The 25779-nt window shown below is 43.6% G+C and overlaps 1 protein-coding gene across 1 annotated transcript in view; it reads left to right on the top strand.

Annotated features, from left to right (window-relative positions):
- PHLPP1 (PH domain and leucine rich repeat protein phosphatase 1) overlaps positions 1–25779 on the top strand; it is a 127821-nt gene that overhangs the window by 79289 nt on the left and 22753 nt on the right. Inside the window, exons 4-10 of the mRNA XM_088521338.1 lie at positions 5301–5467; positions 13737–13883; positions 14365–14595; positions 17149–17351; positions 19001–19061; positions 20770–20865; positions 24543–24698. Of these exons, the coding sequence (XP_088377464.1) occupies positions 5301–5467; positions 13737–13883; positions 14365–14595; positions 17149–17351; positions 19001–19061; positions 20770–20865; positions 24543–24698 (1061 nt within the window). The remainder of the gene's footprint in view (positions 1–5300; positions 5468–13736; positions 13884–14364; positions 14596–17148; positions 17352–19000; positions 19062–20769; positions 20866–24542; positions 24699–25779) is intronic.

Here is a 25779-nt window from a genome sequence, read left to right as displayed (position 1 = left end):
ACCTCTGTCTGCCCCTGAATTTCTGTTCTAGCCAAGCTAAGCCTTCACTATTTTAACTTTCGCAATTACTGAAATTTAGTGAATCAGTAGCCCTTGTTTTGGGCTTGCTGCATTTAGCTGATAATAGTTATTAAAGTGTTGCAGCCGGGAAAACTGGATATTGCCCGCAAATAATGCCACTCGGAGCCCCTAAGCCTGGTACTGAATTGGTGCAGTTTTCACGTGAATACGGGAGAGCCTGACCATGGTTTGCAGATAACAGCTCTGGGAGGCGTTGCAGATGTTACGTTTTAAAATGCACTCATTCCTGGCGGATCCCCAAATCCTCTCTGATGGAGAGAGGAGTAGGATCAAGCAGTGAAGTGCAACTCTGCTCTCCTCTCTCCAGAGGAGATGCCATGAGGCTGCAGGAGGTTGCAAAAAAGGACTGTAGCACTGAGAGGCTTTGCAACCCAAAGTATAGAAAGTGAGGGGCTAGTGGTACTTTTCCTAAGAAACCTTTTTTATGGGGGGTTAAAAATGAGGTCTTTCTCAATTTTTGAGAGATTGTCACCTGTTTGGCAACATTTACTAGAGTGAATACTAGATTAATTATTTTTAGTCAGGTTGTTTCAAGGATGTTACCTGCTGCCATCAAACAGAGCTTCACATGCCAGAATTAAGTTAAATGTTATATGAGTTAACATAAGTGTATAAGTCAAATGCTACAGCTAGTTAGTGCTCCTTACTCGGAGCTTCATCGCAAGGCTGAGCCTTGCAGGGATCTTTCCCGGGTGGCCATGCTGAGGTGACGACCGCCAAGGCAGCAGTGTTGAGATGGTGCCAGGTAGACCACCGAGATGCCCGTGGTCAAACTGGCGTTGCCACTTGGTCCCTACAAGGTGAGGACCCTCCTCAGGAGAGAGTCCAGAGCGCTCCTGGTCTGGGCTAACTACTTCTGCATAGTTGCAAACATTTCCAGATGTCATCTTTTTGATAAATTCCTGCTTTCAGGTAAGAATGGAACCCTGCCTTGCCTACATGCGGCAGTTCCGTTTGGATCTTTGCCACAGAGGGCAAGGGTATCCAACCTCTGCTTCGGCATCTTTGCAGGTGTCTGCACCCCTCGCCCGATTTGTGACTGCTCCTGTTGGCTGCCCTGCTGTAGCTCTGCATAAAAGCCACGAATAAGAAGCTACATAAATCTCAAAGCTACACAGCTGAAGGTTTTGGGCACTGGCTTGTTTACCCACCTCACTGGTTTTTGGAGGGGATTAGGGCTCCCTGTGCCCTTGGAGCCAGCAGGCTGCACTGCTACCTGCGGCCAGCAGGATGGAGAGGAGGGCAAGAATGAGAAGCGGGGCCGCTTTGGAGGGGCACTGTTTGCCTCTGCTGCTCAGCTGGGATGCCCCAAGTGCGCAGCCTGAGCCTCACGCCCACGCAGAGGGGCAGGATGGTGCCACCCTGTTTGGAAACAAATCCTAACGAAGGAGCACAATTATACTGCTTTCCCATGAGCGTTTCTGCAGCAGGTGTAATTTAACATCATCCGTTCAGTTCAAACAGACGGGGAATTTGGCTGTCTCTGCCTTGTGGGCTGCTTTGTTATTTTAATTGTCTTCTGCTGGAGTCTTAAATAGTAACCTCTTATCTGAATAGAGCTACAGGGAAGGGGATGAGGGTAAACAGGAAGAAGACACAAACACACTGGTTGAAATTCACGCCACAGGTCACCGGGAAAGATGTTCTCGGTAAACAAGGCCTGTGTTTACCCATGCAGCTGGGCTCAGCCGTGGCCCTCGCCGACGCTCACTGCGGGCAGCAGCAGATCGTTTCTGAAGCCGAGCCAGGGCAGTGGGACAACGGCAGCCGCCAGGCGAGCGCCGCGCCGAGGCGCCTCACGCTGCCGCACAGAGCGCTGCGCTCTAGCAAGGAGGGGCAAGGACATCTGCTGAGGAAACATCGCCCGGAGGGATTCTACTGCCAGCTGCTCACACCTTGCGGTGAACCCACACCGCGTTTTGACTGGTCTCTAGACACTATTTCCTTTAAACTGAAAAAGGGTTTAGCCCAGGTGCATGTATATTTTACAACACCACTGGCTTTTGTGAACCCTTGTTTATACTTGTAAAGATTATGATGGGGCAAATAACATTTAAAAACAAGTTTTCATGTTTGGGAGAGTCTTAATTCTTTAAGTGTGCAGGTAGTAGGTGGGGACTAGCCGAACTTCTGCTGCCTGAGGGGAAGGAGAGCTCTCTGGTGCTGCTGCTTGTGCTGGTCTTTGCAGAATAAAGCCGCATTTTATTGCTGCTGGGGAGGAATTTAAAGCATGGCAACAGCTTCTAGATGTCTGCAGTGGGAAGATACATGGTCTTTTGTAGTGCACTTGCTGTAGCTGTGCACCACTTCTTAGTAGCTACTCTGCAGCACGCTGTGCTCAACTGGAAGCAAAAAAGGACTGTAGACCTGGGCTGCTCTACTGAGGCTCTGATGTGAACTGATAGAAATCTCCTTTGGATTTAGCTGTTTTGATGCATTAAGTTGTATTTCATCTTATTGTGTCCTCTGTTACTGGAATGGGAGTCTTGGCAATAAAATAAATGCCATAAAATTTCAAAAAATTGGATTCAAGAAATGGAGCCAAATACTTGATCTTGCTCTTCGTGTTTTGTTTTTAAAGGCTTTGACTTTGCACTGCATACTGTGTAATTAATTGCAGCATCTGAAGTGGTCCTGCGCCCCATCTTGCAAGGCTGTCATCCCCTCAGCCTTTTTTCCCATTTTATCAATGCAGGAAATGCAGCAGGGGTTTTGTGCAAGAACAAGTGCTAAGGATGTGTTCAGTGTAGGGTATGGATAGATGGTGTTTGAGAGAACTGCTTGCAGTTCTTGCACACAGGGGTGTGCGTGTGAACATTAAGTTTTCCAAGGTGGGAAAGAAGGTGCAGTGAGTTTGCTTGTCCCACGTGTATCCAGGAGGCGTTTCCTTCAAGTCCAGCTAGTCCTGCTGCTCCCACTGGCTCTTCAGTGTCGTCGCTGAAACACGGCCTGAACCCAGCTCAAATAACTTGCTGGGGGATTTACTTACAGTAACGAGCGTCTTAATTTTTCTCCTTTAGTGACAGCCCTGCTTCCCTAGATAGGGCCTTTCCTTGGATTTTTTTTTTTTAATTCTTTGAGTATTAGGGTTCTTCTAATCATATCCTTTATAAATCTGTCTGCTTGGTTCTCCACAGTGAGCTCAGGAAATCCTGTGCTTTATCAAAACTTGTATCATGTTGTAGAAGAAAGCTTTGCTCCTAGTAGGCAGTAGCCTCTAAAGAAATAAGCAGACGTGCACGGTCCTTACTGCGTGTAGATCAATTAAAATGCCCGATTGGCATATCCCTTTATTGCTTCATTTGGGAACAGTATCATTTGAGTTTTGATACCCAGCTTCAAAACAACTGATGAAAGTTTCTGGTGAACCAAAGAAACTATTGTTAAAATGTTCTTCCCCGCCACACACACTCTTTTTTGTTCATCTTTGTCCCTCTGTTTTCTAGGAATTTGATACAGAACAGTATTGAGCAATGAAAAGAGAAAAGACTTTCTCTCTACCCATGAGAATAACTGTATTTGTTTATATGGCTGTTTCCTGTAAGGATTCACAAACTAATTGTTAGAGTACTGCTTTGTTGGGGAAAAAAAAAATCAATAGAATTATAGTTGGCTTCAGGACTAACCCTTTTGAAAATACAGGATTTTAATCTCTCAATTAAAAGAGATCTCTGTAGTGAGATATCTGTTATCTCTATGGTGGAGACGTCATTAAGGATGTGTCAATTACATAATGGAATTCTTAAAGCGATTCCTTTAAAAAAAAAAAAAAAAGGTACTGCTATATAACCTGTAAAACAAAATTGACATTAATTAACTTTTTTACAGGATCTGATTTTTTTTTTTAATTTCCTTTAAAGAAAGGATCTCCTTTTTTTTTTTTTTTTTTTTTTTTCTTCCTTCTGTGACCTGATTAAAATGTGAATTCACTGCTTGGTCATGTTTTCCTTCTCCGATTTATCAGCTCTGTCAGTGTTTTGGGATGCTGTGTGGTGCCAAGCACCGCCGGGTTGCTCACTACTGGATTGTGCCCCCAGCAATCGGTTGAGCAGCAGTATGTATAAGCATTCATTACGCCTGGAATTTTGCATTCTTCTTTTTTAATTTGCCAAGTGGCAGCTCTTTCCTTTTTCTTCACACATTTGCTGTGTGACAAGAAATGTATTGTCACATTGGGCCGGCTGTGGCACTGAGTAAACTGATAAACCTGCCTTTGAGAAGAGGCTGCCCAGAAGAGCCTATGGCCAGGTTGTGTCTGGCCCTACAAGGGGTAGGAAAACAGGGACCAAAGGAGCAAATGAACCAGAACATGAGTGTTTCAAAGGATTGCTGGCAGTGACGTTAGGGAGAAGCACTGCCCTGCCCCTTCCTCTTGCAGCCTCATAGCGTTTTTGTAGAAGTAAATACATAGTGATGATGAAGGGCAGCAGGATGTAGTTCCATCCCTCAGCACTGTCTTAGATTCTGCAAGGAGCAGAGTAGCTGTTACTCAGGCTGGTTGCCTATGGGTCTTTGTGAAACAAACTACCTGCATGTGATGCCAGGCAGTGTAATTTCTTCAGTCACTCTAGACTGTGAGCCCTCATCTCCTGGCTTCTGGAGATCAGGGTTAAACCTCCAGATCTCAGTTTAGTTTCTGTCCTGATTTTGCTGGTTTTTCTTGGCCACTTTTCTAATTCATGGCAAGAAGAACTGAGTGCTTAATGCTTTGCTGCTGGTCAAGTGTCCCCTTGGCCCCCAGTATTTATTTATATCCCACGGTATAAATGGAATAACTTCATTTGCTGTTTAATGCAGCCTTTTGATCCTTGAAACCAGGCTAGGGTGATGACTCACCTCCACTTGCTTTTGCCTTGGCATATTTACCAGTCACGCATCAGAGGACTGGAGCTCTGTTTCCTTGTTGCTGTTGCTTACTAGCAGAAAGATTTGTCTTTTTTTCTGCTCATAGAGTATCACGTAACTTGAATGATAAAACTGCATTCATCTCACAAATTGGATTGGCAAACTTGTGCCTTTTTTCTTCTCCTGGCCATCAGTGAAGCTAGTTTTAGCACAGATCAAAAGAAGTCATGTAATAACTTCCAGAAATGATGTGAACCAGCTTCACATGCTGATGCTGACTTCTGCTGTGATTAAGAAAAGTTTTATAATGGAGAGAGAAGAAAATGTTTTTTTCTTGTTGCACTATTAACATACTGGTTTGCTTTGATTCCTAGGTTGCATCACAGCGCATAAGCTCAGTGGATCTTTCATGCTGCAGCCTGGAGCACCTGCCTGCCAACCTGTTTTATAGCCAAGACCTCACTCATCTCAACTTAAAGCAGAACTTTCTGAGGCTGAACCCTAGTCCATCCACGAATAGAGCCCTTAGCGATTTGCAAAGGTAAAGTTGTATAGTTCCAGTTGTTCTCCTCTGTTCTTCCTCTGCAGTCTTGCTTCTGGGGAACCTTCATCTGCAGGAACTTTCTTAAAGCAATGCTAGTTTAAAACTTAATACCTCCTCCTTTAGAGGAATGACCAGGTGGGTGCACTTCTCAGAAATGAGTCAACTCTGCTAGAAACAGCCTGATGTTTATTTCCAATCCAAAATACAGTTTTCAAAATGCCCTGTTTTCCACCCACCTCCTGAAGCCAGAGCGTTTCTTCAGTCTGTTACTCGTGTGAGCAGGCGAGCGAGCTTGGGAACTGTCTGTCGAAGGGACACATCCTAGGTAGGGAGAATACTGTGAGGTACTTGGCTCAGGAGATTTCTTTACCCTCAAAGCCTTCAGTTAATATATTCTGCCTGGTAGCTCTGTCTCCTTCTCTAACCCACCCTCACAGCTCTCTCCTAGGAACTGTGACCTTCCAGTCCCTGTGTGGCTTCCTATCTGGTGTTGATTATTCTATGGTTGTGTTTTTTCACTGCCGTCTCTTCTCATCCAAGATTGTAGCAAATAGATAGATAGTGGCAGTATCAGTGATCTGAATGATTTAATGTGTGTGTCCCAGAACTGTGGAGTCAGCAGGCTCCTTGTGTTTAGAAAGACAAACATTTTCATGCTGAATGTGAAACTGTGCTTTTGATTTCAGTAGTAACTGAACTTCAGGGTACCTTGAGATTTTATTTGAGGATGGTCCCCTTCAGCTGGAAGGGTTTAAAGGTTTCTCTCCTCCTTGAAGAATATCCAAGAAATACAAGAGGGATTATTCAGGCTGTTGCATTTTACATAATTCCAATTCTCTTTTGGAAAAACAAAAAAAAGGTGTAAAGGAAGATGAACGATCTCATCGAGTCCGCTTAACAAACAAAGTGTGCAGCGATTCCAGGAGCAGGTGAACATGACCTGAACACCGATACTGCAGTAAATGCTCTGAATATTCCCTCATAGCAAGCAAAATTTTAGCAGAAGTTCAGTAATGAGGCTAGGCAGTTTATTAAAATGAAAACATTAATTGCCTATGCTATATTTTCTAATATTCAAAAAAAGAAAAAGTGATAAATATTATTAAAATGAAAACATTATTTTTATCACTTTTTTTGAATATCAGAAAATGTGTAGGAGATTAGCATGATGGGCCATGTTCGTTGTCTGTTTAATGTTTTCCTAGCAATGACAGCCTTGCAAAAAAGCCTTGCTGAAAATCAGCACTACTGTATTTTGTGGTAGGATCCCCATACAGTGGGAATTTGCCTTAAAGCCCTTGCTATTTTAGCTACTGTCAACTGCAAATTGAGAGAAAAGAGGGTTGGTAGATTTTGATCACAAAGGTGAGGTTTGGTTATATATTGTGCTCCAAACTCTTCTCATTTTTTCCTTGATTTACAATCGACATCATAACTCTTCTGAAAATCAAACAAATACTCAGGTTTAATAGTTTTGTAGATTACTGTTACTCAAAGAAGCAATGAATGAGCCATAGTTGCCACTGCTCTTTTTCTTGAGGTAAGTACCTTTTATATTTCAGGCTGCACTGTAAGGAAGGAAAAAAAACCCAATCTTTTCATCAAGAATGCTGTTTGCTTGTTAATTATTGAAAATAATTAAATCAATGACTGCTAAATTATCCATTCATGGTTTTTTAATTTAAGCATATCACAAAGTGCAGGGCTCATAGAATTGACAAGCATCATTTAGTTCACTGTTAAAATAAACTTCTGGTGGCTTATCACTTTTTTATCTAACAATCAAATTATGCTTTCTGTCTGTGGCTGTTATTTATTAACAGTGATTATATGGCTTTTTATCTCAAGATCACTTGATACCTTTTTATTTTTTCTCCCCACAGTCCCCCTCTCAGAAATCATCTCTCCTCTCAGGCGTCTTTTCTCTTTTTATTTCTTTTTTCCTCTTTTCAACCTGAAAGCCCATAATTTGGGGATCCCCCAGCTACACCCCCCACAAGTGGCTGAGCAGCTGCGTTAGTGATCTGACTGGACTGACCGGAGCAGACAGGTGGGCCAGAAGTTGGGGCCAGACACCCTTTGCTCCTGGTTGGTCCCTAGGGATTGAGCAGGAGCAGGGCCTGACGTCTCCGTTCTGCTGATGAACTGCTCTCAGTGTGTAATGAAATTCTGCTTGAAATGATTGCTGTTGGTGCATATGTATGAAACTGAGGCAAGGGAATGAAGGCAGCAAGATTGATGGCACGGAGATGTCCTTCTGTCCCCTTGCCAGACCCTGAGTGGCCCTGGGAGTCTGTGCCCTGGGGAAGGACAACGGAGCCAGCGGCTCCTGGCCTGCTTCAGGGAGCCTCATGCTCTTCATGGTTCTTGCCATTCCCACTCTAGAAGATGCTCTGAGTTTCCTCCCTTTCTCGGTTTCACTCTTTCTTTTCAAGATGGCCTCCTGGGGAAGAACTGGCTCTCTGGTGGGCATGGCTATTTAAACGCACGTGCTCAAGCGGCGAGTGCTGGCGCTGCCCTCGCGCCCCGCGAAGCAGGGAGCTGCCGGGAGGCTTCTCGCCCTCCCCGGCTGTTTAGGAGCCGGGCACCTCCTGCCCTCGCGTGCCATCCTCGAGGGGAGGGCAGAGGCTGAAGCGCAGCCCGCAGGCAGAGCCATGGGCCGAGATGCGAGGCCGGCTGCAGCGCCCTCTGCCCTGGTGCTCGCCCGGCTTCCTCCGCTCTGCAGCCCCACAGGGGTTTTGCTATTTGCTATGCCAAAGGCAGCACTTGTGGAGTGTCGCTTAGGAATTTACCCCGTTTAGTTTCACCTGGCTTGTAAATACCTCTGGAGGAAGGGTTTCTGCTTTCATTGATGCACCTTGAGGCTCTGCATGCTCAGTCCAGCTTCTGCATGGCGTTTGTGTATAGCTTTGGAAAAGCAGGAAGGTAGCCGCAATACAAATACCCCGCAAGGCTCCGCAGCACTGTTTTTAAAAAATATGTGTATGTATCAATTAGGAGTTGTATAAATATTGAAATTGGGCGTATTGCAAAATTGCCTTAATGTCAGAAACGCATTGAATTTTGCAGTTAAAACAGTCTGAAACGGTGAAGGAGACAAATCGATGTCACTAAGAAGTGTGCCATAGAATAAAACTTTTAAAAATGATGTAGTCCAAATATAGGAATGTAGAAACGTAGAAAATTTCAGCTTGGAGCTGGTAACTGTTTCCATTCTGCAAATGCACACACATTCACTTTTGAAAAGAATCATAATTTTTGAATTGGTAGCCCATCCCTAGCTTATGCTTTTACATATTAAATACAAGTTTCCAGTCGAGAGGAGGAGAATACATTGTCATTTTTCTTCTAGGAATTTTGTTCTTCCTCCGGGAGCAGGGTTTCCCGCTACTGAAGCAATGTGCTCCAGGCTTGTGCAGAAATTGAGAACTGCAGAGTAAAATAATTTGACTTCAGATTGCTTCCACGATAAAAAAAAAAAAGCATGTTTTGTTTTTCCTGCCTTTGTGGTCTTATCAACTTTGTCATGGAGCTGTAGTGTTGTTTTGAAGTTTGGATATAGTCTTTGTTTGAATTAACATTTGTGAATTCTGTAGTGTTGTTTTGAAGTTTGGATATAGTCTTTGTTTGAATTAACATTTGTGAATTAACATTTGTGAATGTGAATTGAATTAACTTTTATTATTTGTATATTTTGAAAAACAAATGCCTAGGCTAAAGTTTATTTCTTTTTATTTAGTGGGGATTTTTTTTTTGGAAGGCAATCTACCAGTTGCTTTTGGCACATACTCTAAAATCCGTCTTCCAGAATTCTCGTGCCTTTTTTAGCTTTAAGTGGAGAGAGAGAGAGGGGGAAAATATCAGGATGACCTTCTGGTATGTTGGCACAAAGGGTAATAAAGATACCAAAATCACAGCTCTCAGTCTGCCTTTTTTTTTTTTTTTTTTTTTTTTTTTTTTTTTTTTTTTTTGGACAAAGGTTTAAGAGAGGGCAGAGGAGGCAGAAAACAGAAATTCAATACAACTGTTTTAATGCATTCAGCTAATGAAAAAATGCTAAAGAATGGGAAACGTGTTCGAGTTCCCTTTTGACCTGACTAGAATCGATCCTTGCCCTCAAAATCCGTGGCTGGCTCTCTTCAGGTGGCTTTATTCCTTCTTTTTTGCGGTGTGACATAAGCTCCTTGATTTCTGGATGAGCAGGAGTCTTGCCTGGAGAAACAGAGTGAGAGAGCACAGAACTCCTTCCTCTTCCTCCTCGTCTCTATATTGTGTATTAAAAGTTCTTCTGCGTCAGTGGAACGTGCTGCTATTAACTTCACATAGACTAAATGTCACCTGCAGCAGCTGGCTGTGGAAGGGGGCACTGCTGTGAACACACTCCCCTGGTGCTGACCTGCCCACCCTCATGGGCAGTAACGTTGTGGATGGCAGAATCTCACGCAGGTGCAAAAAGGCAGTGAATTGGAGCACTTACTTCAGAGACAGGAATCAGTGAGCCAGGCTGACAGGCTCTTTGCAGGGTAAGTTGGTGGCCGGAGCAGGTGCTCATGAGGGCAGCAGGCTGCACTTCCAGCCCGGATCCGTCACGTGCTGTCCTGCTGGGGAGCGGTGCTGCAGCTCGGGGTGGTGCTGCTGCTGCTCTGCTATGATGTTCACTGATCACCCCCGCGCACCCATGAGGGACCCCAAGTACCCGGTGCTGTTTTGGGGAAGCGGTAGCATCCGTTAGATGGGATTCCGTAGGAAGTCGCGTGTCCTGTCCTGGGTGGTGCCAGACTAGGTTTTCCTGGCCGCGTTCCAGCACCAGGGAATGGCCAAGGCCCCTCTGCTCTTCCCAGCTGTGCCTCCCCAGCGCGCTGAGCACGAGTGCTGTGCTGTGCAACACTGCTTCCTCGGCCGCACGCACCAGGCTGACCCGCGCTGGGTGCTCGCGCACCAGCTCGCTGCCCTGCCGGGCCACAAATGCCTCCTGTTGTGTCAAATCGAAGCCACAGCTGAAGTGGCAGCTGGGGGATTAAGTCAGTCGGCAGCATTTGGCTCAATTATGGCAATTAGTGTTCAGTCATACTGCATGTTCAGGGAAGGGGGTTGGCGTGTCAACATTTTGCTGTATGTTAAAGTTAGAATTGTTTTGAGGCAGAGAAATGAGTGTTTTTGCGTTGATTATTTTAAGGGAAAGCTCACCTAGCTGGGCATGGCATATTGAGAAATCATCTTCAGCTTAACTTTGTTCTTTTTTTTTTGAAAAAAAAAAAAGTCTAGGACCAAGGAAGGAAAAGAAGACAGAAACCACAGATGTACTTGCTATGAGGTCATTACACTGTCAAGTCTCAAATAAATGAGCAGTGCTGTACCTTTTCTTCTCAGAAATGCTGTGGTGGTGGCGTCTGTGTGAGCTAGGAATAAAGATCTGGATGTGAGAAAACAGCAGGGATGCTATTCTGTAAAATCTATTTAAAGCCCAACACTGCAAATGCAGCAGCAATAGAAAAATTCAATCTGTAAAATACTTCATTCATGTCTTATTTATACTGATGCTACAAGTGCTGTTGCTGCTATGGGCTGTAAATTTCGATATACAAAGCACTATAAACAATTCAGCATTTGCAATGTGCAGCATGGCAGTGCTCCATAGTGGAAATAGGCTACCCAGTCTGTGTGGCTGCTAATGCGAGGAGAGTGACCCAAAATACTTAAGATCTTGACTTGAAGGCTTTTGCTCAAAGTTTTGGTCAGTCCTGTTTTGTCATTGACACTAAACCATGGGAAGAAACGTGGCTTCAGCATCTCACACATAAGTACTCTCCGAAAAGAGGGTGAAGAAAAATCTTTCCTGACAGTTGTCTACAACTAGCTCCTTAACTCTAAGCTGAAAGTGTTGGCTCCCAGCTTCCCTTTAAATATGTCTTAACAACAAGCTCTCCTCTGTTGGCTATTTGGCATGCTCTTCTAAGGGTGTTTTCAACTTCTGTTTGAGTATCTCCACTCCTGAGAAGCACCCTCTGCCCTGGTATAGGTACCCTGTAGACCTGCTGACCAATTCATTTGTCCTCAGTAATTAGATTAACTGGGAGTTTAACATACAAATGGACTCACAGAAGACCCTTAAATCTACACTAGGGTGGTGAAAGGTATACTGCATGTGCAGGCTCTCTTGTTGTGGAGAGAGTTGAGGAGAGAGAAGGTGCTAATTAGGATGATGGTAGCCAGCCAAGCCCATAGGATACCCTCTCCCAGCAGCACATCCTCTTGGGGGCTGGCGGGGGTACCTTTGTGTGTGTTTCCAGCTGAGCAGATACAAAGAATAGTTGGTCACCAGCAAATTTTAATTAGTGTTTTCCCATCATCTGATAGACCTTGACCCCCAAATTTCAAGCTACTATCTCTGTGGCCTAAGTCTCCAGTTACCTTCAAGGCTTAGAGAGGCTTAGACAGGACTTTTCTTTAAAAACCTTAAAAAAAAGACTGTGTTTTATACCAAACATCACAAATTTTTAGTTATGTATTGAAGACTTTTGAAACCTCTCTCTGAAAACAGAGGAATGGGAAGGCATTTTATTTTTCTGGCTAGCTGCCCTTATTAACATCAACTGGTTTACCCCAGCCTCCTTTTTATTTTACAACTCTCCCTCCAGAGATGCATTAGTCATTGTTTCTGCACAGTAGCCTTTTTCCCCTGCAGCAGTAATTTGATTGCGAGATTTCATTCAGTCTCCACGCAAGGCTGTTCCAAACTTTTTCTGCCTCCAGCATGGCACAGGGTGTTCAAAATCTGTGATAATTTGGCCATGATTTTTCCTTAGCTGTCCCTCCCTCCTCTGCCTCCAAATACTGAAAGAGAGCATCGCATTCCTGTGCTCACTGGGGATCTCTGTAAGTGTTAAGTGTATTTACAGGCTGTCTCCTGGGATAAAAACCACAGTTTACTTACAACTGCCATTGAAATGTGGCATGAAGACACTGCTTGTGTTTTCATGTTGAGTTTTGATGGGTTGCGTGAGTTCAACTTAGGCGATACTAAAGACACGTGTCAGTTAATTGGAATAGTTTGTGAGCTTTACTTTAGGAGTTTCAGCATTCAAACTGTATAACCTGCTAATGCTTGATGCTCTCTCTGTCCTTATGTTTCGGATGGAATTGGAACGTGTGGAGCGGTGCTGAGAAGGTAGCTGCATAGGCAGGTGCTACCAGAGGTTACTGGCACGTAAAGTGCAAGCGTTAGTCCATGTAGGAGCGGCTCTCCTTATGGTAACACGGTACATAAAAGCCTGCTCACACAAATAAGGGACTTGAGACCTCGCGAAGGGAAAACGATGCCCTGGCATAAGCTGTACCAGGAAGGAACTTCCTTCCATCTCCGGGGACGGGACAGGGGTCTCTTCATTCCCTCTCGGTGTGTTGTTGGGCAACGGCCGCGGTGCCTCTGAGCGCGACAGCTGCTCATTGGGTTGTCCCCTCGCGCTCTCTTTCCTCCTGCCTTTTATTCTTCCTTCATCCCCTGTCCCCAGCAGTCGTCTTGGCCGTGTCTAACAAGGGGAGCCTTGTGCGAGATGCCTCTCTGGCTCACTTGACAAATGGAGGGTGTTTTAGGAGTTCTGTGACACGTCCAGGACAAAGTTTGGAAAGTCGTGTGAGCTGTGGCATCCAGATCGATGACGCCCAATTGAGAGTTTCAGAATTTGCCTTCGTTGCTACAGGACTTTTGCTAAATTTTGTCTTGCTTGGGCATGTTTACCAGTTCTGTTCAAACCCACTTAATATTCTAATGGGGTTTTGGAGGGGTTGGTGACTCTACTCACACAAATGGAGCTGAGCTAGTGCAAGAGAAGTTCGTGTTCGAATATGCTAAGAATTCTTGCGCCTTCCTACCGGAGTCACTAATTATATGGGCTGTCTTACTAGCAAGAAATGTACTCAGAAGTAGGGCAGCGCCTCACTAGAAATGACGTATTTCTTAAAGCCAGCAAGGATCTGTTGTCCTGTGCTGCTCTCTTACAAAGATATGTGTAGCTTGTTGTTCAGAAGTGCACATTTTCCTTGTGCCAGGTTAAGATCAATGAACTTTTGCAAATGGTGTCTGACTTGTCTGATGATTTTCCTCACTTGTTCTAAATATTTGGTGCATAAACTAAAAATGCCTGCCATTTTCTTTTAAATACTCAGCCCTACCTTATGTTAGTTATTGCACAGCAACTTAGTGCGTTTATATTCTAATTCCTTAAAATGTCTCCCCTTGCTCTTTCTTTTTCTTATCTCACTGTAGATTCACCAAACTGAAGAGCCTTAACCTTTCCAACAACAATTTAGGAGAGTTCCCACTGGCAGTCTGCAGCATCCCAACCCTGACTGAACTTAACGTGTCCTGCAATGCCCTGCGAAGCGTTCCGGCAGTTGTAGGCGACATGCACAAGCAAGTACTTTCTTTAAACTTCATTTATACAGCCTGATAATAAGGGCTGTAAACAGTGACATGACTTTGCAGGCAACTTAGCTTAAATTGGATTGGGTAGTTTCACAGCAAACTGGCTTGTACGTTTGTACTGAAGTAGCAAACGCTCTGTTTCTTGAAGCTCTTTTAGTCCCTCCTGGGTGAAACAAGGGTCACCTTCATGCTGAAGAAAATCTCCAGTCTTACCCCTTGCTCCTGTGCCTCAGCCATCAACATGCGAGCGGCAATGGTGGAGGTGTGGGAAGATGTGGTGTTGACTCCCTTCTGTGTTCTGCGTTTCATAGTTGCCAAGGCTTTTAAAATATTTAGTCAATATCTTCTTTAGACGTTTTCTGCTCTTACTTGTGTTATTTCACTGTAACTACAGTAGCTTCGTGCCTCTATAACAACTGAAAGATGTCTCACGTTACTCTCCCCCCGACCCCTGCTTTCCCTTCGACAGCTTGCAGACCTTTCTGCTGGATGGCAACTTTCTGCAGTCCCTTCCTGACGAATTGGAGCATATGCATCAGCTCAGCTACGCCAGTCTGTCCTTCAATGAGTTCACTGACATTCCAGGAGTGTTAGAGAAACTGACTGCTATGGACAAGCTCTGCATGTCAGGGAACTGCTTGGATACCCTCAACCTGCAGGGGTTAAAACGGATGCCTCATATTAAACATGTCGATCTAAGGTAGGTGTTTGAAAAAGGGGGAAAAGAAGTGAATCTGTATTACTGGTTTTGAAACAATTTCTCTTTGGCAATCGTAGCCCCCTGGGTATGACTGTTGTGTTAGTCCACTGACACGTTTCTGACTTTTATTATGTAACTCACAGTGATTACAGTGACTTAGCATTCAGAGATAGCATTTCGGGGAATTAATAATTGGGAAAATGAGTTTTGGGGCAAAATGAAGATTTATGCTGGAAAAAAAAAATGGAAAAGTACTGGGGATACTTGAGGCTCTAACAGTTGTAGTTAATGCAGTGCTAATATAATATGAATGATAATCCCAGACCTGAGACTTCTGTCTGAAATATTACAGATGAGTTAGATGAAGAAATGAGCAGTAAAGGTGAGAAGAGAAAAAACAGATGTTACAACATTTCATGGTTGTCCACATGTTACAAAGTCAAATCCACTGTGAATAATAATATTTTTGATACTCTCAGCAGAGTGTAAATCTGTCTCTCTGATGGATGGCTTTTTTGGCCCAAGGTGATTCTCTGCTTCTACAGTCTTCAGGGAAGCCAGCTCAGTAATTTGCTGAGCAAGTCTGTTTTGTTGTTGGAACACTGGGGTCTGGACAAGGATAAATTTCAGAACTGTTCAGTTAAACTGGGCAACAGAACTGAAATCTACTGCTGTCCCATATGCCCCGTATGTAGCCTTTGCAGTGCAGCAGGGGCCAGCCTAAGTATGGGCTAGTTAGGGCAACAGCCAAAATGGATAATTCTGACGTATTTTGCAGCTTTGAAATATGTCTCTGTGAATATATCTATGCTAAACAACAAAACCCTTGTGCTTTAGCTTTTACATTGTTAATTTACTTTCTCATGCCCTTTTGTTAAAGCCTGGTATTTAATTAGTGCAGTCCACTTAGCTAAGTCAAGGGCTATCTGTCATGAAGGTAAGAGTGCCAGCAGGACTAGGTGATGTGGCTCACCAGGCCACCCACTGACAGGGGTTGATGTCAAGGGACAGGAAAAGCATGGAAGTGAAAATCAGATCCTGGATGCTGATTTTCACCCCTAAATTAACTGCTGCTTTTTCTGGTTAGAATTCAACTGAGTAGGTTTTGGTTCATTCTGAGCATGCAAGGAGACGTGCATGAACTGACTTGTCAGGCTTTAATTATGTTTTGGAAGGAGAGGAAAAGAAAAGCAGCCTCTGTTTCCCAGGAGGGAAGCAGAAGTCTTCACATCCGAGGCCAGTCTGTTGTTAGTGCTTTTGCCAGAGACCTTCTGCTTCCCAGTTGTCCAAGGCTTGAAGCTCAAAAAGAGCAAGAGAAAATCTTGAGCCCCACACCAGCAGTTCAGCTTTTAGTGAGGTAGTGATACTGATCAGGGGCTGCAATTCTGTCACTTCGGCTTTAAAGTCCCTGAAATCCTTGAGCTTGTCTGGCTCAGTTTGCTGTGAGTTTTCCCTGTGCTGTTGGGAGCTTTCTCACTGCCTGCAGTCTCCTTTCTGTGCTGAACCCCACCGTGGGCGTTTTATGTTGACCATGCTTGCAAACTGTGCTTGCTGCATGACAAAGTGCTTGGTTTCAGTGAAACCACAGGTAAATATCATTTATAAATTAAAAATAGGAGTAGTAGGTTGTGGTGGAGGGGAGAGTCATATTCCGTATTTTATTGTAATTGGAAAGCGTAGTTAGTTTCTAAATGTGAAACTGTAGCAGAAAGTGGACAGTACTTGAAAGCAAAAGCAACCAGAGAGCTATATGTGGATTTTGTGATTCTCAGTAGGGGATTTAATGTGTCCACAAAGATTACTGCTCTGATTTCTAAAGGGTTATGGTCAAAGTTGAGAATTTGAAACTGATTTTTTTTGAAGTTTTCTAGTATCTCAAATATTGCTGTTTTTATAGATCAGCTTTATTTCAACCATAACTTTTTGGTTTATTTCAACTTGCTGAGGACTGGCAGCATCAGTGCACTGTAGCTGCAGCACTGAAGATGCGGTAAAGTCTGTGCTGTTCATCTTCCAGATTCATATTTCTTTTGCTTTTCTTCAACGCTCTGAATTTACCCACTGTGGAATATGGTGAAGTGAGAAGCAAGTGTGGGAATTCATAAATCTAATTGTGGTCTTTCAGTACTGTTACATTTGCAAATGACTTGTGTCTGCCAGGCTTTTCCAGCAGATGCTCATGATATGCTCTTTGAAGGCCAGCAGGAACTGTAGAGGTTTTATTTTTCCTTTTTCCTATCAGGCACGAATAGCAACCAGATCATCTTTTATTTTTATAAGTGTAATAATATCCTCTTTCTCAAGCTTTTTATCAGTAGTTTTCAGAGTGATTTGGAAAGGAGCTTAAAGTCACGATTCCTTTGTCCTGATGATAAAACAAAATACTTGAGCCATCCCACTTATAGCACCATAATGAAGAGAAAAATCCTAAAAATCCAACTTGATCAGAACTTTGAGGCATGCTAGCTTAATCCCGTGTAGAGTGAGCATTATGTTGGCTGCAGGAGCCTATCATGTCAACACTCAATGTCCTTTCCTTGCTGTGTCTGCAAGGTTGAATTCAATCCGGAGGCTGGTGGCAGACGACACAGACTTTCTGCACCACGTGACCCAGCTGGACCTCCGAGACAACAAACTTGGTGAGCTGGATGCAACAGTCTTCAGCAACGTGGAAGTGTTGCACTGTGAAAGAAATCAGCTGGTGACCCTCAAAATCAGTGGATATTTCCTCAAGGCACTTTATGCCTCCTCAAATGGTAAGAGGGTCCTCAGGGCACCTGTGCTGTGCTCTGGCGGCTTGTTGCTGGGTTTCGTGCCTGCTTTTCTGTGGGACACACAGCACAAAATGCTCCTGATCAGGAGGAGTTAGGAGGTGGCTGTCGAGGTGACCGGTGGTTGGGAGTTGCATATTTGCTGTGCCATGTTATTGAGCTTCACATGTGACCTCCAGCTAGCGCTGTACCATTGACTTGAAGGTCTCAACGCCATGGAAATCTGAAAATTAGGCTTTTTGTTTCAGCAGGGAGAGGTCTTGAAAAGCATCAGTTCTGTGCTGCCTAAAAGTGTTGCTCTAGCAAGGCAAAAGAGGAATTTACTGCTTCTCCCTGGAGTTGAGGAAGCTTGAACAAGTGGCCTTTTATGAGACAGACTACAACAATATATATTTTAATTGCAGTATCTAGTTGCTCTAGCCAGAAAGCTGTAAGATCTGTGATCAGTAACTTCATTTTTATTTTAAAGTAAAAATTATGCAGCTTTTTCCAGTTGAGTAACACCTGTTTTCCATTAATAGGATTTGTTTGATCTGATTCTAGAAGCAGCTATTACTCATACAACTGAAATGCTCAGTTTTCACTGCTCTCTTTTACTGCTCGGAGCAGGTTGGTACGGAATAAACCAAACAGAAGCTCGGAGAGCTGTGGATTTCCTGCGCGGTTTGCACTGCCTATAAAAGGCTGCGGCCGTAAGGTCGCCCAGGCCTCCGTTAAGCATTCCTGCCAAGAGCTGCGCGGCGCGGGGAAGCTCGCGGGCTCTGCGTGTGCGCTCGGCAGGGTGAGCCGTGAGCCCGGCTGGCCCGCGCCTCCCGCTCGGCCTCCTGCTCCTCAGGAGAGGCTCTTGCCTTTCCCCCGCCACAACTGACCTCGCTTTGCACTCCTGGCTACTTTGTTTTGGTCTCCTCCTCCAGAGAGACTATAACGTTCATTCTGTTTTTCACTTCAGTGGCTGTTCTGTAAGCTTAAATTCTGATTTTCTTTCAACCTTAATGCCAAGTATTAGTTAGAAACCTTAGGATATGGAATATAATTTAAGAAATCAAAATACAAGGTTACTAGCTGTAGTTTAAGAGCTATGCAGCCTGTAAGGCTGCCTGTAACCAAAACTTATGAAATGATGCAGATGTTCATGTACTGCTCTTGAAAAGTGCTCTCTGTCTTGCCGTGGCCTGGAGGAGTCTGGAGTTTTCCATAGCTTGCTGTTCCAGCATGGCGAATTTCCATCCTAAAAGTGACCACTGAGCAAAGCAGAGGAATTTTATGCATGACTGTTCTGGCTGCAGCAGGCAAACAAGTGTGGCACAGGTTAGGTTGCAACTCTGAATGGGACAAAAATGAGAATTTGCCATGAAAACTCTTCAAATCCTCCAGCTTTTCCTTTCTCATCTCTTAGGGAGTATCTGTCATAGCAAGTATAGCCTGATGTAGCAAATATATACTCAGACATAATAAAGAAACAAAGCTCAGTTCACAAAGGTCCAGAGCTCGAGATGCAGGGCTTGCTTTTTTGTTGTTGCGTTACTGACTTCTACTGAAATCTTAGTGTTGGCTACTTAAAATACCTCTTGTAGGTACCTAACTGGTTATTCTGTATTTTGAGACACGACATTTGTTTCTGTTTTACCTCCTAGAACTTGTCCACCTTGATGTGTATCCAGTTCCGAATTACCTGGCTTATATGGATATTTCTAGGTAAGAACATGTTTTGTGTTTTCTTGGGGCCTGTAGAGCATACATCAACTAAAATTATGAAAATAACATGCATTGGTATTTTACTGGGAGGAAGTTTGGACCAGAATTGGATCCTGAGATAGGCAAAGGTTGATTCTAAACCTCAGAAGATATGCTTTCTTCTGCTGAGCAACTCCTTCCTGTTTCCTTTTGATTCATTTGTATTATGAAAAGCACAATGAGTGTTTATAGTTAATGGAAAATATTATCACCAATTTAAAGATTTCTGAACTCATACACAGAGTTAATCAAATAAGTATTGGTATGAGGCATGTATGCAGGTTGCTTTCTGGATGTGGCTACACTGCAAGCCTGGCATGGGGTCATGGTTTGATAGTTTGTCAGTTTTGCAGCACCCTCAGCCCTGCACATGTGCCTAATGCCTTCCTTATTTAAGGCATTACTCATCTGCACATTAAAGTGATAGCTTGATATATTAAAAAGCTCCCGTAAGGCGCACCTAGGCTTTTGAGGATGACTGTAACAATCAGTGAGTTAACCTGGGACAATGGCCAGCTTCTAAGCTGCATCAATCATGAGTTAGTCATCTAGATGTAGTACACCTGTGTGGCTGAGTGATGTGCTGAGAAGCACTTTCTGTAAGGCTTAACCTAGTAGAGATCATGTTGGCAATGGCTGCAAATCTTTAATGACCCTTTTTGTGCCTCGGCTCTATGGTGGCATGTTAGTAAATAGATAGGAAGTTTTTAGCTTCTTGGGCATCTTTGGCTCTTGGAATTTGGGAAATCTTTTTGAGACTGAAAAGGAAGCTGTTTCAGGAGAATAAAGATTTTGTTGTTACTAGATATTTTGATTGAAGGCTATTGACGAATGAAATGGAGGATACACGAGCACGAATGAGCCAGAATGTATGCATGTGTACGTACATATCCGTTTTTTCAGTTAGCATGCACAGATGGAAACGTGAGCATCAAATCACATAAACAGGTACATGTAGATTTGAAAGTTTGGGTTAGGATTCCTGTATGGCACGGCCATAAACCAACAATCTTCTCCATGCATGTCGTGCCACTAATGTTTGCATTTAGGGGAGGAAGCACAGGTGCCCAGCTGAGCCTAGCTGCATGTTTTCAGGGCAGTGTTTGGGAAAACTTTAACTTATCTCTTGTGCTCTGTGTGGGCAGATGTAAAAAGAGCAAAACCCTTGGCTGGCAAGATGATTGAGAGAAAGTTTATGTTCTATTCAGAGACATTGTTGAGTAGCAGAGTGGCTTTCAGTATTGAGTTTCTGAGGGATCAAAAAGGGACATTGCAGCTGTGTAGGACACAGTTGAATTTTGCAAAGTGTCTCTCAAATGGGCAATGAAATAAACAGTTTCCTTTTCTTTCTTTTTGTAAAGACTTCCTCATTCTTGATACACTTGATACTTCTTGGTAGTTTCATAGTAGCTTTCTCCCCTGCTTTGGTTAGTGGCTACACACGTAGGGAGAAAGCACTGTGTTCTTTCTTACCTCTCACTGTGAGTGAGTCAGAATCTCACTGTGTTTGTAGTGCCCTTAATAAAGAGGGAGATGTACACTCTCTCAGGAAGCATGTGTGTAGCAGGTGTGTTTTCTGCAAGTGTCTGTACCTCTCTTAAGGCTATATTTTAATAAGCTTTAAATCTGCACTGCAGCTTAGCGTATCTCTTGTGTGTTCCATTCATAGAAACCACCTGGAAAACTTGCCTGAGTGGGTATGTGACAGCAGAAAACTGGAAGTGTTGGATGTTGGCCACAATCAGATACGTGAGCTGCCTGCCCGGTAAGTCCTGCAGATGGAGTTGCGCAATGTGGAAGAGGATAAGCAGTTTGGAATAATTGCTGATTCAATGTTTGGTTTGTTCCAGTGACAGTCAGGCCTGTTTTATCTTTTGTTTGATTTTATTTTTACCTCGTGGGGTGTCATCATGCCACAAGCTTCTACGCATCCTTTCTTCTCTTACTTTCATGCAGAGGAAAAAGTGTCTTTGAATTCCAAATGAAGTTCTGAAGCTGTTTGTGCTACAGTTCAGAGAGGAAAATGCTTCATTTTTAATATTGAATATTAAATATTTACAGCCGTAACTTTGCGTGACACTTCAGAGATCCAGAAGTTAAAACTTATTTCTAGCTCTGTGGTGCCTAGAGACTTGAGATCACAGCCCTGTCAGTCTGAGTATTGGGTAAGGAAAAGGGTTGAAAGGAGAAGGTAAAGCCCCATAAGGCAAGTAAGCTTCTGCAAGTACAGCAAATGCCTTTGCTACAAAGATGGCTTCTTTTTCCAGGAGTTTAAACTTAAAATTGAATACAAGTGATAGGAAAGCAGTGAACAAGGAGGAAAGATTTTAGATAGGGTCAGAATTAAATTATGAATGGCTCGTGATTTTTTTTTTTTTTCTAGAGACCCATTCCAGATGAGTATACTGGTCAGGTGATGGTTTTGAGGATTTGTGAGTGCCCAGCTTCCCCTGAAGAGAACTGCTGTGCTTCTCTGTGCACTTCAAAACAGGTGTTGTGAAAGAGGGAGAATGTCACCAGGCAGAAAGGGTGAAATCCCATGGAGCTATGTAGAGCCATAGCAAAGTTTGGGCAGCTAGTGTATGATGACATTAAGTGTTTGCCTTACATAGCTGCATACCCCTGAAGGAGATCAGAAGGCACGAAGATAGTTGTGGTTCACATGAAAGAGAAATATGTTGAGAGCTGGTGGTTTGAGTGTTGGGAATGGGAAGAGAATAGATTTCAGAAGCGTAGCCAGAAAAGGACATTAGTAGATGCACTGGGTGAGCTAACAGGCTAACGTGCAAGTTATTAAATCAATCTTCTCTTTCCATGCAAAGCGAAACAGCACCTACTACAAAGTTCATTTGCTTTTCATTTGCACTTCATAACAGCAAGGACTCCCGAGGCAGACCGGATATCTTTGGGAGATTAATGATTAGCTGAAATTAGGTACAGTCAACATCCCACTTGTCTCTCCTGCCATCTTATCTTTAACCCCAGGAAATGGCTTATCTTTGCAAGTTCTTCTTTGTAGAACGTGCTTAGATAACTTAGCTCCTAATAAGTCAGTTCAGTTTAGAACCCAGTTCAAAACCCTGGCTTTGATCATCTGTTAATCTTTAGGGGAATCTGGGTCTGAGTTCAAATACAAATGCTGTAGGTTTCAAATACTACTGCCCAGCAGGCATGTTTGTGTGCACTGCTGCCTGCTTCTGGTTCTGTACAAAACAGCCTCCTAAAAACCTGTGCAGCAGGGAAACAGCGTGCTCCTAATCACAACTGTCCAAGCCTTGGCTGGCCAGCGGTTTCCCAGGACGGTGAGGGTCACATCTGATCAAAGAAAATGTCAACTGATGCCTCTTGTACTAGGAAAACAATCCTTGAAGCCAAGCAGTTGGATCAGTTGAGTTACAGGAGCCCCAATTAAAGAAAATGGGAATTAGACTGTAATAGAGTCATCTCTGCTTCAAAAGTACTGAAAAAATGAAGAAGGGGATTTATATTTCAACTATACAGGACAAACTGATTCTTTTAACACTGACATTGCCAGAGATTTTCCAAAGAAAATAAAACACGTCTTGAAATGACCTTGTGACCACTAACAGAGAGATGTCTGTATGTATGTTTTTGTTCCTGCATTTATTGACAAATACAAAAGATCTATTTGTATTCAGCGTTATGATCTCTTGAACAGTTGCTTGTTAAAGGTTCTGCTTGAACGTGTTCACCAAACCGTATTTTCTCAAAAGAGGCTAAAAGAGGCAAGTAAGAGCAGCTTACTTGCCCGCGGGAATTTCTTGATTCCATCAAAACATTCTCTGGGAGTCAAGCAAGTGGTGAAGCTGGCTCCCCACGCTCCTTGGTGCACTGGTGTCAGGAGCTTGCTTGGCGGGATCCTGGTGGTTTGAGCTCTCTTTAGTGAGCCTGGTTCCTCTGGTGCTTTTGTAACTTTGGGGAACCAGGGAAGGAAGAAGGGAGAAAAAAGAAAACAAAAAACCTTGAGCTTTTCTGACTATTCCCAAAATACCGTCCCATTGAAAAGTTAGTTGTTCATGGTTTTCCATGTACTTCAAGGTCAAAAACAATGTGCCTCCCAATCAAGAAAAAAAGAAAAAAAAAGAAAAAAAAAAAGAAAAATGCACCTCCGAATGTGTTCATGTTAGGTAGGTATGTCACCCAACTCTACTTACAGTATTGGGTGGTTTTCACACAGGCCAGTCTTGATTAAGAAAGGAAAAGAATAGAAAAACATGTTCATACCTCTAGAACATTTTAAAATACAAGTGAAATGAAACCAAAATATTGAAATGCTGAAAGCATGATGTGTGCTTATCACTGTCCTGACTGTCCACTCGTATCCACGTCCTAGCGCAGACGACCCATCCAACTGAGATAACTGTTAGCCCTGGCACACAGATAAAAGTGTGACTGCATCTGTCAAGGGGAAAGCTCCACATACTTCATTGGTTATTTTGGCACAAGAGTCCGATGACCTACAGTGTGGCTGCAGCTTGTCCCTGTGGATCGCAGGGAAGAGGGAAGGCCAGGCTGGCTGTGTGTATATGGGTCATCTTTGTAACAGGGAAGGAGGTTTCTCCTGTAACGCTGAGTAATTTGAGGATCTTTGATTGAAGCAGGTCAGCATTAAATGGTACTATAGTGAGAGTGCAGAACAGGTGGCAGAGAATATTTTTTTAATTTATTGAAAATATTTACTGTCCAAAATCGAGACTTGCTCCATTTTGTTTGTGATACTTAGGTTCACAGTTTGAAATCCTTACTGAATTGTTTATACTGTGAATTTTAGCTTTACTGTTTGATTAGAACAGTTTGTTCTTTTCTCCTTGCATTGCCTCCCCTCCCCAAAAAGTGGGGCAGGGGGAGGGTCATCTCTCGTTTGTAAAAGCTCAAGAAAGCAAAGCGGATTAGATGAATTTCATTCGCTGCAGACCGGGAAGGGAGGCTTTATGTTAGCCTGGTATTAGTGAGAGGGAAAAGAGGGGTGAGGGAAGGCGCTGGATTGTGAGTCAGCACATGATGAGCAAAGGAGAGGGAAGTTTGTGGGATGGCTGGTGATTTCATCCGTGCTTTTCAAATCCTCCTGTTAGCTAGAGGGGTCCCACAAGTACAGTTTTCCACAGCCGTTGTTAGCAATTATCCACCATCGTGCTCCTATGTTCATGTTTCATGCAGTGCAATAAGATAACCCTTTCTCACTACTTTCACTCTTTAATCATCCTTAAATCTCCCTCCCAGTCTTTGAACGTTCATCCTTTCTAACAGGTTGGTGGAGAGTGGGAAGATATTCTCAAATCTGTGCGTAATTAATACCACGTCTGCTAATCAGTTGGCTGAATCACTTTCTTGCAACGAGCTGTGATATCTCACCTAAAAATTGTCAATTTTTTTTTTTTCATTTTACTTTTTTCTTACTTTTTATGCTTTTATTTCTCCTAGGCTGTTTTACAACAGTAGCTTGCGTAAGCTACTGGCTGGACATAACTTGTTAGGAAGGCTACCAGATCGGCTTGAACGAATGCAAGTGGAAGTCCTGGATGTTCAGCACAACCAGCTCGTTGAGCTGCCGTCTAACCTACTTCTGAAAGCAGACAGGTAAGTATAAAGCCATCTTGATCTCAGCTTGTACATAAGGAACCTGGCTTTGTATCGATTTCCCTAGCTATAAGGAGCAGCTGTGGGTAATCTCAGTTTCCCCTAATTTGAAAACTGCCAAGCCATCAGTGGTGATGTGAGCAGATGTCTGTGCAACTCGCCAAGACAGAGAATCTTTTCATTCTGAGTTGTTCCCTTATATGGTTGCTTTTTTTTCCCCCACCAAGCTCCTGCTGTACACCTACTTGGTGAAATCTGGCTGTAAAGTGAAGCACATACTATTTTCTGCTCCATGCGCTGAGATTGGTTAGTGGCAGTTTCCTTAAATACATATTTTAGCCTGTCTGATGGAGTGTGAAAGCTTTTTTTCCTCTCAGTCACAGGCTAGAACTTATTTATACCTTTCAAGCAAAGCTTCCCCTGTCCTTGCTTTGTGAAAACGTTATGCCTTTCAGATATGCCTTCACTAATTTGTGTGATGCCATCACTTCCTCCGATTTCTGTCTTCTCATTTCTATACTGCTAGTTTTTCAGTCTTGAAGTCTTCATAGTCTTCCTTTCTGGATATCAAGATATCCTGCAAGGTGGCTCTGATGCCCGTGTCATGTGGTAAACCAGCAGAGGCTGGTCTCATAGTCTGGGCATGGACTTGCCTTGCTTAGTGCCAGTGTTCCTTGTAGCTCTGTGCTCCTGCAAACGGCTGTGGGGTTCCTGGGGGCTTGGGGTACGCGTAATTGCATAGTTTAGCAGGCAGTGAGATTGTCTGAGCTGTGACAAAAGGAGTGGGCAGCGCAGGGCCTCCCAGGACACAGGGAGGCGCAGGAGGAGCCGCAGCCCCACGACTGCATCTCGTCCCCCAGCCGGTTGGGTCCCGGGGTTCCTCTGCTGTGAGGCCCTGTTTAAAGTCTGTAGAGGCCACAACATCCTGGGTTACAGAAATGGTTTGGTGCTTGATATGGTTTCCAAATAAACTCTGGACCTAACTGGCTTCTGAGCAGTCATGTTTATAGGAAATTGTGGTTTAGGTTAAAAATTGTAATGCGAAGGATGAATTCTACTACTGTGGCAAGGTTTTGGTAAC

The sequence above is a fragment of the Tinamus guttatus genome, unplaced genomic scaffold, assembly GCF_059628265.1.
Source record: "Tinamus guttatus ecotype Peru unplaced genomic scaffold, ASM5962826v1 Tinamus_guttatus_pri_ptg000117l, whole genome shotgun sequence".
NCBI classification, from domain to species: domain Eukaryota; kingdom Metazoa; phylum Chordata; class Aves; order Tinamiformes; family Tinamidae; genus Tinamus; species Tinamus guttatus.
The sequence above is the reverse complement of the archived record's forward strand: the minus strand, read 5'-3'. Positions and strand labels throughout refer to the sequence as shown.